The following is a 16,072-nucleotide window of genomic DNA, read 5'->3' as shown; positions in this document are numbered from 1 at the left end:
AATGGAGCTTCAGTTCAGTGTACTTGGTCAAATGTTATTACTTCCTCCTTGCTATTTTCACTATTACTGCTGAGACAGACATGTGTAGCAGAGACATGTGCTCTGTGCAACTGTCGCAGGATAATGTCAACATCCTCCCAGTTTACACAAATGGAAAAATTTTGAAAGACCTCCCACTGCCACACCGCCCCAAGTACTTCCCTGTTGTTCTATGCTCAAATAGCCCTTTATTTCTCCTCTTAAAGTGGCGAAGATGAGCAGAGTTTCTGCCTCTTGTGCAAAAGTCCCCTGCCATTTAAGAACACTCCCCCTTTATTCTTCTTTCCTTGAAAGATACAGTCAGGGCCAGAAATATTGGAACAAGGATAACTGTTTTGGCAATTGGCCTCCGTACACCACCACATTGAAGTTGAAAGGAAACACACCCAGATGGGAGCCAAGTCAGGACTTTCAGCTGTAATTCAAGGGGTTGGACAAAAGTGGGGCACTAACCATTCAGGAAGTAAGGCCAGTGGCATACACACACCCCCATCGTTGGTGGCTCATAAGTAATGGAACAAACCAACATCATTTCAAACTGAAGGATCGCCTTTAATACCTAGATGAAAATCCTTTGCAGTCAATGACTGCCTGAAGTCTGGAACCCATGGACATGACCAAATGCTGAGTTTCCTCCCTCGAGATGCTTTGTCAGGCCTTCAGCTGCTGCTGGTTTGTGGGTCTTTCTGCCTTCAGTCTTGTCTTCAGTAAGTAAAAAGCATGCTTTGTTGGGTTGAGATCAGGTGACTGACTTGGCCATTGAAGAACATCCCACTTCTTTGCCTTGAGAAACTCTTGGGGAGCTTTTGCTGTATGTTTTGGGTCATGATCCATCTGCAATATGAAGTGGCATCCTATCAGTTTGGCAGCATTCGGCTGAATCTGAGCAGAAAGTATACCCCTATACACTTCAGAATTCATCCTGCTGCTTTGATCAGCAGTCAGGTCATCAATAAACACCAATGACCCGGTTCCATTGGCAGCCATACATGCCCATGCTGTAACACTGCCTCCACCATGTTTGACAGATGATGTGGTATGCTTTGGATCATGAGCTGTTCCTTTCCTTCTCCATACTTTTCTCTTCCCATCATTCTGGTACAAGTTAATCTTGGTTTTATCAGTCCAAAGAATCTTATTCCAGAACTGTGCAGGCTTTTTTAGGTGTTTGCTGGCAAAGGCCAATCTGGCCTGTCTCTTCTTGAGCGTTACCAGTGGTTTGCACCTTGTTGTGAAGCCTCTGTATTTACATTCATACAGCCGTCTCTTGACTGTAGATGTTGACAGTGACATGCCTACCTCCACAAGAGCATTCTCGACCTGGCTAGATGTTATGAAAGGGTTCCTCTTCACCATGAGCAGAATTCTGCGGTCATCCACTTTAGTTGTCTTCTGTGATCTTCCAAGCCTTTTGTTGTTGCTGAGCTTGCCAGTTAATTCCTTCTTTTTCAGGATGTTCCAAACTGTTGTATTGGCCACTCCTACTGTTTTTGCTATCTCTCTGATGGGTTTATTTTGTTTCCTCAGCCTAATGATGGCCTCCTTCACTCACATGGACACCTCTTTGGACCTCATGTTGGGAGTTCCAGTGAACAGCTACCAAATGCCAATGTAACACTCAGAACCACCACCAGGCCTTTTATCTGCTTGATTGGTCATGGGGTTCCCAGGAAACAGGCTACACCTGGCCATGCAGCTGCTTGTCAGCCATTCATTCCATTACTTATGAGCCACCAACGATGGGTGTGTGTGTATGCCACTGGCCTTACTTCCTGAATGGTTAGTGCCCCACTTTTGTCAAACCCCTTGAATTACAGCTGAAAGTCCTGACTTTGCTCCCATCTGGGTGTGTTTCCTTTCAACTTCAATGTGGTGGTGTGCAGAGGCCAACTGCCAAAACAGTTATCCTTGTTCCAATATTTCTGGCCCTGACTGTATATACTTGCCCTCTCCAACATAGAATACACATCTCCTGCTTTTAAACATGAAAGAGCGTGATAGTTCTGCACACTCCCAGGATGTGACAGCCGCTAAAAAGAGGGCATTCAGTGTAGTTGCCCCTGCCCTCTGGAATACCCTGCCCCTGGAATTAAGGCATGCACCAATGATGGTGAGCTTTAGGTGCATGCTAAAAACATTTCTTTTCACCCAAGCTTTTTCAGCTTAATTTTTGTTGGTCAATTATGCTGCTAGTTACTCTTTTAGATATGTGTATGTTAAAGTGGACGTGTTACATTTTCTGTTGTATTGTATTGTTAACTGTGGTTTTTGTATTGTACACTGCTTTGGTAAATCCCTTTTTTAAGTAGTATTTATTAAATAAATGAATAACCAAACAAGGAGTGAACTGTTGATTCCCCCTCAGCAACGATACCCTATATTGTACTAAACTCACACTACGGATGCAGGAGGTACTGGGAAGTAACTGGGGCATTTACACCACACCAAGTCTCTTATATCCCAGTGTATGGGAAAATAAAACCAGAAGACCTTTGTATATCGAGGTGCATAAGTTGGTATACAGCCATTGCCCTTCTATGCCTGAATTTCTATTTGAGAGTCTGGTTCCTTTAAAAGTGCTTCATATTATTCATTTGTATTTTCTGTCAGTTGTCTGCACCGTGTGATATTAATTAAGGAGTGAAGGATGGCCATCAGAGTTATCTGTGTTGGCTGATGGCCACCAGCTCAGGCTTATGACCTTGATGGAATAAGTAAAAACATGGGAGTTGACCAGCACACCAGGTGTGCTGAAGGTTGCTGGCATGGCCACCCAGCATGTAGTCCAGGCAGCCTTCAAGTATATAAGTATATAAGTTTCCACAGAAACTTGCTCACAGTAGACTTCGCCTCAGACCTGGATTGCAGAAGGTGCTGTGTGCAAAGCCACTGACTGGGTTCTCTCCGTAGTTGCTCCTGGGTTCCCCGACAACAGAAAAGAGAAGTAAGCTATCTTGCTTAGTATGATTTGTTTCCTTGTATCTTTTTGCCTGCTATGGAATAAATCTTTGACTTCTACCCACTTGTGTGCTTGTTGCCTCTGAATCCTAAAAAGAACTTTTGCCTCTTGGCAAAACACCCACCAATCCTGTTGCGCAAGCAGTGAGTTGCTCTGATTCCGTTCCACAAGTAGGATCCACTGCAATCAGAGGCTGAATACTGAAAATGGCCATGTAACATTGCCCAGCAAACACTGTGGCAAATTGTAGATTAACCCACAATTTGCCCCTGTTACGCGAGAACCGGGTCTATGTCTCCTAATGCATCACCCATCAGTGATCTGTACCTGTGCCCTGCTAAAATGCTTTACTCTGAAGACAAGTAAGTAGCACAATCCATTCCCTCCGGAATACGCAGCAGTTATCAAAAGGGTATCCCTGCATGCCATTATAAACCACTTCCCCCACTGCCCTGAGCTTAGGCATGCATTGTGCTGACTACACAATGTGCTAGGCCATTATTCTGAATGGGATCCATGTGCACAGCCCACAAAAGGATCCAGCAGATTCTCTCCCAGATACACACAAACAGAGGAGTGTTTCTGAGAAGCAGGGCTGCTGGAACTCTGGACACACAGTCCTCCCATTGAACAGAATGGCTGCACATATTGCTGTGTGCCCAGCAGCACACGCATCTAGCTCCAGGGTCTGGTCTGAGGCACATAACCTTGCTGAAGCTAAGCAGGACCAGTCAGCGCCTGAGAATCCTATCTATACTGCCTTGAGTTCCATCATGGAAGAACAGCAGGATATAAATGTAACAAATGAAATCAAGTCCGGGCTTAAGCTTCAAAATATAGCTAGATGATTCTTCTAAACCAGGCATGACCAATAGGGGTTTCCCATCCAGCCCGCCAGCTTCTTCCTCAGACCAAGCACCCTCTCCCTGGCCCCTCACCCAGGAAAACAATGTCATCTCCAATCAGCAGCTAATTAGAGATAAGACCTTTTCCTTGCTCAACGCTGAGAAAGGGAGCCTCTCACAGGACTGGGCAAGGAAAATCCCCTCCCCCCCAACTGCACGGATCAGCTGAGGAGCTGGGGCTGGGAAGAGCATGTACATGCAGAGATGAGAGAAGAGAGATAATATGTGTGTATACACACATGCATATAGGATGTGAATTGTGTATGCATGTCTGTGTGAATGTGAGGTGGCTAGACCCAGAAGGTTTTGTGGGTGGCAATCTGGTCCCTGGTCTGAAAAAGGTCCCCCAGCCCTGCTCTCTAAACAAACTATGAAATTATTAAACTGTGAAAGTCACTTGAAATTTAGTGTTTACCTCAAATTTCAGCTTCAATAGATCCATGATTCTTACAATATGTGGTTTGTATTCCTGGTGATTTTCCATTAGATCTGAGGTCATGTCGTAAGCCTGTGTGTCCACCTCTGGAACAAATGCCCATCTGTACCTGAAAACAGAGGCATTTTGAGATAAGAAATCCAGCACTCTCCTGAGAACCTTGGTTAATAGAGACAGAAGAGGAAACACTCCTTTCCAGTTGTTCTAGCAAGCTGAGTTGTTTAATATGAAGAGGCCAAATAGCTGACCACTATGAAGATGAGTGAAAGTAAGGCATCCTATACCCTGTTGGCCCCCTCCACCATGATATTAACTTGATAAATGTATTCATTTGGCATACAGAACATAATACACACAGCTACATTTTCACCAATTTCATCCAGATATGCTTGTTTGCGATGTCATTTTGACACCATATGGCAGGGGTGGGCAGAAGGTAGATTTCCAGAAGTTCTGGAGTTGAACTACCAGAAGCCCTTGCCAGCATGGCCAATGGTCAGGAAAAATGGGACTTTCTGCATATTCCTGCCATATGGCATTTACATGCATTATGTTGTTGGCCCTTCACTTCCCAAAGTCAGAAACTCTGCACCACCGCGTTGACAACACCAGCATATCTGCTGTCTTAACACACCGAATAGAAACATAATGAGAAACTAGTTTTGGACGGCAGTAGTTACTTTAATATAACAGCCCTCCTCTCTCTGTGCTACTCACTTGTAGGAAAGCCCTATCAATAAGGCTATGCCAGTTTGCCATTGCTCCATACAGCCCCTTCACACAAACCAAAGGTTGTTCTAGGAAGCCACTTCTATGAAGGAAATTATGCAAGCTATTGCATACAAAGAACTATATAGAGATGTCTAGCTATTTCACCCTGTGTGCCTGTAATGCAGGGTAGGCAACCTGATGGCGGCCCAGATGGTTTGGATTACAACTCCCATCAGCCCCAACCAGCATGGTCAGTCATCAGGGATTATGGAAGTTGTGGTACAAAACATCAGGAGGGCACCAGGTTGCCTATCCCTGCTGTAAAAAGGTAAAGGTAAAGGTGTCCCCAACCAGTCGTGTGTCCGACTCTAGGGTGCGGTGCTCATCCCCGTTTCTAAGCTGAAGAGCGAGCGCTGTCCGAAGACGCTTCCGTGGTCATGTGGCCGGCATGACTGAACACCGAGGCGCACGGAACGCTGTTACCTTTCCCGCCGAGGCGGTACCTATTTATCTACTTGCAATTTCTTGCTTTCGAACTGCTAGGTTGGCAGAAGCTGGGACTGAAGACGGGAGCTCACTCCGTCACACAGCACTCGGGTCTTGAACTGCTGACCTGCCGACCTTCCAGTCTGCAGTTCAGCGTCTTAACCACTAAGCCACTGCTGCCCCTTGTTTTTACTTGTAGTCCCTGCTGTAGTGGGAACCTATTCCTGCCCCCTGTATGTATGTTTGTATGATCAAACAGGCATAGCTCTTAATATCTCTGTTCCTAAGCTGCACGCTGCTATGGTGGAAGCAACCGCTGTAGGCATGGCAGTATGTCATGCACAGCACCTCAGTGGGAAGCTCATTCCTATGGGTTTTATGGCTAACAACATAAGCCAGGGGTGCGCAACCCCCCTAGATGTTTGGGACTACAGTTTCCACAAACCTGGACCACTGGCCATCCTGGCTGGGGCTGATGGGAGTTATAGTCCAAAACATATGAAGGGCACCAGGTGGCCTACCCCTGCCTTAAGCCAAAAAGGTACACACTACACTTTCTAATTACAGAAGAATACTGGGACTGCTTCATATCTTATAGATGAAGAGTATATCCCATGATCAATAAAATGGAGGTGCACCCCAAAGCAGCTAAAAACAAAAACCAAACATCACTACATACAACAATCCACTAAAAAAAGAGAAAGCATCAACTACACTTTAAACTAACAAACCTAAGAAGAGCCAGAACTAAACAAAACAAATCCATGCAGCAGAAAGATCAAGGATGTGCTGGGGAAAAAGTGTTCTGGTATGAATGACACACTAGTAAAGAAGGAGACAGCTTGATATCCTGGAGCAGGGAGTTCTACATACTGGGTGCCATGACAGAAAAGGCCCTCACATGTCCCTGCAGCAAAGGGATGTGAAAAAGGGTGATTTTCACATTCTTTCCTATCTCAAAATTCGGCTGCCATAAAAATAAAAATTAGCACTTACATTTGAAATAACTGCATCTTGTCAGGTGGAAAGGAAAGTGCTGTGTCCAAGAATTTACAGGCTGATAAATACAAGGTCAGTTCATTCTGCTGTATATCACCAAGTAATGGACCATTGCCATCTGATGTTTTCTGTTTGCTTATTTTGCTGCTGTTTCTGTGACATTCATAAAAACAGAAATCAAGGATTGAAAGGCAAACCTAGCAAGCTATGTTTTTACTCCTGGAGATTTTTTTTTAAGAATGTAGACACTGAAAAAGGACCAAACCACAAACTATATACAAATGCATATCACAAAACCCTGACATACAGGTAGGTCTGCATTTGAAGCTCCATAGGAGAAAAGCAGCTGAGAGGTAATTTTGAGGGGGAAAGCAGCAAATGGGCAAAGAGCTAAGGACCACCCCCACCCCCTATTCAAAGTCACAGATTCTACAGCTGTTTTTCTTTTGTTATGTTGGGGCTTCATTACATGCATTTGTGTGTAACCTGTAGCTTATTTCTAAGAGTTAGAGCAGGATTCCCCAACCTGGTGCCCACCAGCTGTGTCAGAATACGACTCCCATCATCCCCAGCCAGCATGGTCAATTGGGACAGGCTGACTTAGAGCCAACAGCTATTGCAAATGATACTGACAAATTAAATGAGCTAAAGGTAGCAAGCCTTTGGAAGGTAGGCACCCCCCCCCCCCATGGTGGTTTTGTCACTGTCCTAACAATATTCTCAAGTACATACCTTTACTTTCTCCCATATAAGCAAATGGTTGCTGTTCATTCTCATGGGAAAGAGTAAGATGCTGCATTTAGCAACACTACTGCAGTGCAGGTAAAACTGTCTCTTGTTAATACCAGTATCCATTAAAAAAAAAAAATTCTAATTTTGTCCTCCTTTCTCCAAATACTTTGACCCATCCCACAAAAAATGAGCACATTATATTCTTATCCATTATTTTACTTTTTCAATATTATTACAACTTTCAATCACAGATCCAAATTAGAATTGTTCCACTAACACTTTTGCATATCTGCAACCTTTCCTCCCCACAAATTTCAGTTGATGCAGCCTGAGGATGTGGACAAGACACCTGCAGTGACATGGCCAACTATGTTCCTTCTCAACCTTTGCCTATCTTGGTTCATTAGGACTAGCCAGGGTAGTTTGGCTAGGTGTATCCAGAGAGTGGTTAATGTGAAGGACTGGTACTGGCTGACTTTAAAGAAGCAATTCTACCACCACTCCTGAAAAGGCCCTCCCTAGACCCAGATGTTTATGACAACTACCATCTGGTTACAAAAAACCCTTTTTGGTCAAGGTGCTTGAGAAGATGGCGGTGACACAGCTGTAGAGGATATGCAATATCTGGACTCATTCTAGTCTGGGTTCAGGCCAGTTGTGGGATGCACTCGGCCTTGGTTGCCCTGACGGATGACCTTTATCGGGAGAGGGGCATAGGAAGTGAGACCCTATTGCTTCTTCTTGATCTCTCAGGAGCTTTTGATATCATCAAACATGTTATTCTCCTGGACCCGCTCCATGAGGTTGGAACAGGTGGCACCATATTGCAGTGGTTCTTCTCTTACCTGAAGAGTTGGTTTCAGAGAGTGGTACTAGGGATTGTGTCTTGGCCCCTTGGCAACTGTACTGTGGGGTACCACAAATGCTTTTTAACATCTATTGTATGTGATGGGCATGGCCATTAGGAGATTTGGGATGAGGTGTCATCAGTATGCAGAAGATAACCAGTTCTGTTTCTCTATTACATCTGAATCAGATGTGGCCATACACAACCTGAAGCGGTGCCTGGATGCAAATTGTATCATTTGCAAACCACGATGAAGATCTCTGCCAAGGTAACCGTGTTTAGCTTTGAACTGTCCTAGAACTTCACAGAGCCTGTAGACCATCAGCTATATGATTTCTGAGGAGCGTAACCATTAAGCTTTTGCCGTGGGATTCCCTGCAATGAAGAAATCTCACTGATTTAAGTGTCCAGTGTTGGACTGCCTGAGTGTGTGTGCTGAAGAGACCGAGAAACTAGACAGCATGCTCCTGGCCAAGCCAAAATCACGCTACTACCATGCTCCTGGAAGCTGCAATAAACTGTGTAAGCTGGGAGACCCAACCTGATTGAGAAGAAAAGAAGATATTCGAGTAACTGTCTTAAAAAAACAGTGAAATCTGTGTAGCTGACTGGCTGACGCTGTCAGTGATGTTACAACTTTAAATTAAGACTGTTTTCCTGTTTGAGACCCCAGCGAAGGAAGCTGACCTGAGTTATTTGTTGCCAGTGCCAAAGCAAAGATTTGGCTGCCCTGTACCTCGTGTCCTGTTTTAAGCTTGGGATTTACAAATACAAACAAACTGAGAAGCTTGCCTTTGAAGTCCTGCAAATCACCCCACCGCCTCCCCGAAGAAGATTAATGGCTGCCTGAAAAATGCAAGTATAAGGCGGTGCCCATCACCCCCCAGGGTCCGGAGTTTCGGCACTTTGCTTTCATGTACCAAGTAGAAGAAGAGAAAAAAAGTGTGTGTGTGTGTGTGTGTAATATTGTAAATCCCCGGCTAGCTTGTCTAGTGATAGATAGCCCCAAGAGCTTCCCCCCTTTCCACAGTGCTGTGAGGCTTTTCAAAAACTTGAACTCTCATTGCTGTAGACTGTGTGTCTGTGTTTGTAGTCAGCTCAGTGTACAACAGGCTGAGTTGATCTATGACTTTTAGATTTCCTTCTGCTAGAACTCATGCAGCATAGAGTTGCTGATGCAAAAATGGTGACCTAGAACTATCTGCGTGTGTGAGTATGCCCATCCCTTGATTTTGATGGGCCCTGAGCATGCAGCCAGAGGAGCAGTATGATTGCTAGATCTGCTCCATCATGCCTTACCATGCAAGAAGTGTTTTCCATTCATTGTGTTAAATTGCAAAAAAGTTTGTTGTGTATATTTTATGATTTCTTAGATGTCATAAAATATAAGTGATATTTGCAGATGTTTTTACTGTTAGTTGCAACTCCAAATGATACTGAGTGTGGTTCCCAATGGTTGACAAGAGAAAAGACAGAGACAAGTAGAGAAAGATAGAGACAAGTAGAAAAAGACAGAGAAATAGAGAAAGTGGCAGACAGATAAAGGAAAAAAAAGAAGAAAGAGGAGGCAAGAGGCAAAGAGAAAGAACATTTGTAGAGAAGAAGCGTGGCCATAGTTGCCCCCAGGGTGAATTGGAAGCAGCTGATTATGCCTAGAGCTTATTACCTGGGGGTAAAGTAGCCACAATAATGTAATAGTTCTTTAAAATAAGAAAATGTAGCTAGAAAGAGAAGAAGAGCCTATCCCAAATGTGCGTCTTTGGGACTAGTGTAGGGCAGAAAGGTTTAAGTAAGTGAGTTTAACTTGCAAAAAAGACAAAGAGACAAGGCTGGTGCATGGAGCGGAGAGTTTTATATAGAAAGTTTGAAACATGATCTGCAATACAGGCAGATCAGCAAAAAAGAGAAAGCAAGAGAGAGAGAGAGATATTTCTAAGAGGGGAGTCCCTCTTCGACCTGATTTCAAACTAGTTGCAATAATTCTTACTGTTATTGGCTGCTTTATAACTTTGTGTGCTTACTTATATGGCTATCGCATTTAAAGTGTACATTATAAAGTAAAGTAAATCCCCTAGTGATAAAACAGCAGGGCAAAAAGATCCAGCCCTCTGGGCAAGACTGCTAGCAGCCTTTAATCATCTAAGGGTAGAATGTATTGGCCCCAGGAGTATAGCCAAGTCATTTGCAGTGTAAGAGTTAGAGTTCCACAGTGCTGGCTTAAGTTCATTATTGTTGCAATTCCCTTGCTAGTAAGCCCCTAAGCCTTCTGAGCATATGAAAATGATTCAAAAGGCAGATAGCGTGGTCTAGCACATTCCATACTAATAAGTGAAGGTGTTATCAGGCACTCTGCCTGAGAAGCGAAGTTTGTTTACAGGAGGCTGTGCCTGAGAACCAAACACTTCTAGCCTATGCTGAAAATGAGCACTAGAGGTGCTTGCTAGTGTTGTGCTGCCTCATGGGTAACATGTATGGTATGAAACCCATTTAGCCCAATGGCTCGTGGTTCAGAAAAGCTGTCTGATCCACCCATTAGGTACGCCTGTGTGCTGTAAGTTACCCAATGAAGTCTCCTTGTAAGTAACCCCCCCCCCCCGCTGGAATCCCAAAACACAAGCGGGGCTAGAGCGCCTCACCCAGTATCAAACCCTGCTGTTAGAAGCCATGAGGGCAGGTATAAAGAAGTCAGTTAATATGACCAAGGAGTCTAAAGTGCTGCAAGGTGCCACCGAGGCCCCACAGCGTACTTGGAACGTCTTTTAGATGCCTATCGCCAATATACCCCCCTCGACCCAGAGGCCCAAGAAGACGTGGACGAGGAAATAGAAGAAGACCCAGCAAAAGCAGAGGATTCTTAAGAAAGAACCAGTGTGCCCAGCGCCGACAAGATAGACATTGGTGGCGTGAATGCCCAAATGAAATGAATCAAATACACAAAGAAGAAAACCAAAGGAGCCAGAACGGGCAAGAAAGAAGACAGCTTGAGAGGGGCTGTGACATTGACTGTGAGGGGCCATGACATTGACTTCATAATTGACACTGAAGCGGCATCAAGAGCGAGCAAATGTTAGCCTTAAACAAGAAGTCCAAGCACTGGGCAAAATTCTTCAAGCCCAGCATCATTTTGTCTTAGAAAATAGGCCCCAATTCCCATCACAGAAGTTCATCTTTTCCAACCAAGAGATGAAGTATGGGTTAAAGAGTGGAAAAATGACCCTTTGACTCCCAGATGGAGACGGCCAAAAACTGTCATTCTTTCCACCCCCACAGCCGTGAAGATAGCTGGAATTAAACCCTGAATACATTAGACACGAGTCAAGAAAGGGGGGGGGGGTAGACTGTAGCTAAAAATCCTTTAAAAGTCATTCTAAAGAAACAGTAAGAAAACTCAGGCTAGACCCTACTGTGGGCACACCTGGAGACCGCCCACCCAGCGTACGATCAGACCTGCAACTGGAGAGAACTGAAGAAGGGGACTAGACCCTAGCCAGGTGAATAGCTGCCCGGTGTACAGTCAGATCCCAAAGAAGATCAAATATGCATGTTGTAGTGTTAGTGGTGTTGTATTGTGTTTCCTTAATAAGGTGAGAAAAAGGGGGGTTTGCCCCTGGAGGAGGAAATCTGTCCCAGCGATTTGCTGATAATTACTGGCTTCACCTGGCTAACATCACGGGAGTAAAACATTTTTGTTTGCCAAGAGATATACCTGCAAACAGGTTTTTTTTATCTTTTTCTCCTCCATCATTTAGGCTGTGAAGTACACCAAACGCTTTGCTGTTTTAATTTAACTGATAATAGTAATGCTGTAGATGAACAGATTAACAATCTGCACCATATAGTGGCTGATATTAAAATAAGACAACATGATTGGCTCGATTGGTTGACCTCTTGGCTTCCAGATCTCAGCTGGCTCAAAGCATTGTTTGTTCTGATCTTACCAGTGGTATTAATAGGGGTACTGTTATGCTTCTGCACTCCTGAATTATGCGTTGCTTAAACAATTTATTTACCGCTTCAGCCACAAAAACGGCTGCCCTCTACGCTCTAATAGCTCAGCAGGACATTAAGTAGAGGGTTGCCATAAGAGTCCTGTGTTGTGCCTCGCGAACTATAATGTCCATTTGCTTAACAAAAGAGAAAAAGAAAAATGCTATAATTGTAGTAAAATTATGCATTTAAGGGGGGAATGTAGTAGCCATATCGGGGGTCAGACTAAGTAGCCTCATGTTCTTGCTGAGCTACTATTGCTTAGCAAAATAACAATGTGGAAATTTCCTGACTTATCAGCAAGGCTAAGGTTAAGTCAAATTGCATATCATGCTCCTGTTCTTTGCTTATTGCATACCATGTTCCTGTTTTTTACTTATCATGCCCTATAACCCATTTCCTGGGATATAAACAATGGTGCTAGGAGAGGAAATGCTGAATACTGCAAACCCACACAGAAAGGGGCGGGGGAGATTTTGCATATGTGTCATAATGTCTATAAAAACAATTTGCTGATGTAAATCATGGCTTTTGGCTCTTTGGAAGTGATTCCAGCCATAAGCCTGCACGTTAAATAAAGAAAAACTCTTTTTCCTTCACTCCGTGGTCTCTCTGACTCTGAGTTCTGCAACACAAGGACTTTCCCATCACCAACTTCTACCAGCTCCTTCTGACTGGAGATGCCAGAGACTGAAACTGGGACCTTCTGTATGTACAGCATATGGTCTACCTCTGAGTTATGGTTCACTCTCAAAGCAGGGGGACTTATGAAACAGGTCACATAGTTGATGACAACAACCACAATCACCATATCAAATAGTCTCACTAAGATTGTTCATCTTATTTACTTTTGTTTTTATGTTTATTATGTACACTAAAAAATCCTTACTTTGCTGGTTCCTCTTCCTCAGCTAAATCATCCTCTAGTTGTATAAATGTTTGAATCTGGGTGGTGGAAGTAATGGAGGAAAACAAACAAAAATTTTATTAGTATATGCAGTTCACTAATAAATTATGCTCTACATTGTATTATGTACACATGAATGTACATCTTTATGTATTTGAGGGAAAAAGATCACAAGGCTTAACCGTCAGTAACATTCTATTAAAGAGTAAGCTTCAGCTCAAAAGAAGAATATTTTTGCTGAAGCTTACTGTTTAGTTACTAATAATTACTTACCAGTTCTGTCACCATGATTGGCCATAATGAAGTTAGGTGTTGAGGGGAAATTCTTAGTAACAGAACCCTGAAAAACAGAAACATCTGGGCAGCTACTACAGAAGTCCGTCCAACACGCAGGTTGTCAGTCAATCGTTCTAGAATAAAAGTTACCACAAAAAGAAGTATTAATACACATATATTGAAATATAATAAATCAAAAGCACCAAAATGTAACTGGCTTAGTCATATCATCCTGAATTGATCAAAACCCTGTTCAGGCATTAGCCTGAACGTGTGAGGCAGAGGAATGGATGCTCACCCCAACCCCAGCATCCCTGCATGTGCTCTCCCCATCCACTCTACTCCTGACCTTCACATGTTTATTGAGAAGGTTTGAAGGGGGCTTCTATGCACATTTAAACATGCTTAGAACTCTCCTGAAATCAACAACCCTGCTTGATAAGGGTTCCTGATCACAGAGAGTCTCCTAAGTGCATTCACCTGAACTGAAATGCACTTAGGAGACTCTCTGTGTACTCTCTGAAAGTACAAGCCCCCTTTCCAAACTCTGTGCTAAACACGTGAAGGTCAGGGTGGAACAGATGGGGATGTTGAGGGCAGAGCTAGCATGTGTATCTATGCACCCCATCCCCACTTTTAGCTCTTACATGTTCAGGCAAATGCTTGAACAAGACTCTGTTGTCAATACTGGTAAGTTACTACACCTTTTTGAACTACAATGAATTATAGCTCAAGTAACGTTGAGTTGCCATTTTTGGTGAAAAAATAACCTCTATTATTTTAATTAATTTTTACCAGTTTCGCCTCTGGTTGCCTCAGACATTGGGCTCAGCCCAGTTAGCACATACTGATGTAACCACCTAGAAATGTGCTATCTCAAGGCAGCTCAGGCAGGTCCTGTGCTCAAGGCCATGGCTAGGCTCTGCTAATTGGGATGAATGGGTTGTTGTGAGCTGGTGAGTTCTTGAACCCTGGCTGGGACCCTATCAGGGGAGACCCTTACCCCAGTAATGTATAGGATAGTTCAGTTAGCATTCTGTTGTTTTGCTTGGGATACTGTATCACAAGTTCTCTGTAACTTTTTGCATAACATTTATTTCGTTTCCCCTTTTCCCCATCCTAATAAACTACTTATCTATCTCTAGAGCTGAGTGTGCTTCCTTCTGGGTAAGCCTCAGTGCTAATTTTAGTGCCTCTTGGCTGAGGTGACTGGCTACCCTGTAACATTTGGGCTTGGGGGCTACAATAAAGGGTGTCAGCTTGAGCCCTTGTTTTAGTGGACCCCAAACATACTCAAAGGTCTGATAGTCCCCTGACTTGGACTGGATTAGAAGAGTCAGGGGTGGTGGCAGCCTATGGACTTTTGGAGATCCTTACCTACCTTGCAGGGAGTCTGGGGTAACCCTAATTCTCCCTTCACAACCTCCTTCAGTTAATATTCTCTCTCTCTCATCACAATGTCTTGCAAACTCAAGAGAGGTAGGGATATTAATATCACTACTTCTCTTGGATGGTGAGAGATAGCAATGTAGGCTGGAGATCTGAATTAGTATCATTTTGTTGTATCAAAGAACACACCTCAATGGATGGCAAACTGAAAAAAAATCATGATAGATATGATGGAAATCCTATGGGAATCCAGAAAACTGGGTTCCAGTGAATAATTCAGCAGTGAATACCAGTTGCTAGGGAACAAGAGCAGGAGGGTGCTATCACACTTATGTCCTGCTATGGGCTTCCGGTTGGGCAGTGTGGGAATAGAATGCTGGATCAGATAAGCCTTTGGTCAGTTCAAGCACAGCTCTTCTTATGTTCTTAAAATTGGTTGTTAACAGAAGGTTCACTTAAGGTGTTTTTTTCCCCAGTGATAAAACTGTCAGTTGATGCAGAAGATGAAAATGCAGAAACATGCAGAGCTGTGCAAGCAATACTGTAACATGGGACCTTTTTCATGGATGGTTCCTAGTAATGAGGACTAGGAGGAGATTCACTTGTTGAAGCAGAAAGACAAACCCAGGAGGCCAGACCTCTTGCTGTCACATGCTGCACAGAGCAAAATTGTGACATCAACTGAGTAATGGCTAGTGCCCCACCATTTTGTTAACCATGCATGCCATGAGGAGTCATCAGCCAATCTAGTGTGCATGATGAGCAAGAGACTTCCTCCCAAGCCTAGAACTATAGATGGAGGAAAGAGGATTCAACCCCCTTCCCCAGCTCTAACATTGGGTGGATGGCTGGAAATTTCCCCTTTAAATTTGTACTAATAAAGAATAAACATTGATTAGATAGATAGATAGATAGATAGATAGATAGATGATAGATAGACACACACACACACACACACGCGCGCGCGCGCGCGCAAGATAAGCAGGAAACAAAATCTAAAAGACAATAAAAATCAGTGTGATACATGGCAATCTGGGGTGTGGACCCTGCAGCCTGAGGGCCACATGCAGATCTCAGCCTATTTTCATTAGCCACCCAGTTTGGCTCTGTCCATGCCTGCTACTGAAATATGGATCATGACAGCTTTTGGCCAAGCTAATGTAGACCTCACCTGGAAGAAGGTTCCCTACCCCCCATGTCAATAAAGCAAGTTATGGACCAATAATTGACAAGGCATAGCATGGTGAAAACTTTTGATAGTGGAAGTAAACTACAGAGGGAAGTTGTGGGATGAAATTACAAGGTTTAATATATGCATATAGTTTTATATTTTTCAGGCTGTACTGTTGATCTAGCAAGATCTCTGGAATACTCAGTGAATGGATCCCAAGGTCAGCAG

The 16,072-nt window shown here is 43.7% G+C and overlaps 1 protein-coding gene across 7 annotated transcripts in view; it reads right to left on the bottom strand.

Annotated features, from left to right (window-relative positions):
* Positions 1-16,072, bottom strand: part of DOP1B (DOP1 leucine zipper like protein B) — a 93,508-nt gene that overhangs the window by 3,707 nt on the left and 73,729 nt on the right. For all 7 annotated transcript variants that reach the window (XM_084843729.1, XM_084843732.1, XM_084843733.1 and 4 more), the window contains 4 exons: positions 13,282-13,418; positions 12,991-13,046; positions 6,533-6,688; positions 4,319-4,448 (listed from right to left, as the gene is read on the bottom strand). In XM_084843729.1, coding sequence (XP_084699855.1) covers positions 4,319-4,448; positions 6,533-6,688; positions 12,991-13,046; positions 13,282-13,418 — 479 coding nt within the window. The remainder of the gene's footprint in view (positions 1-4,318; positions 4,449-6,532; positions 6,689-12,990; positions 13,047-13,281; positions 13,419-16,072) is intronic.

The sequence above is a fragment of the Heloderma suspectum genome, chromosome 3 (assembly GCF_057233095.1).
Source record: "Heloderma suspectum isolate Gila_16-S chromosome 3, 16-S_ref, whole genome shotgun sequence".
Classification (NCBI taxonomy): Eukaryota; Metazoa; Chordata; class Lepidosauria; order Squamata; family Helodermatidae; genus Heloderma; species Heloderma suspectum.
The sequence above is the reverse complement of the archived record's forward strand: the minus strand, read 5'-3'. Positions and strand labels throughout refer to the sequence as shown.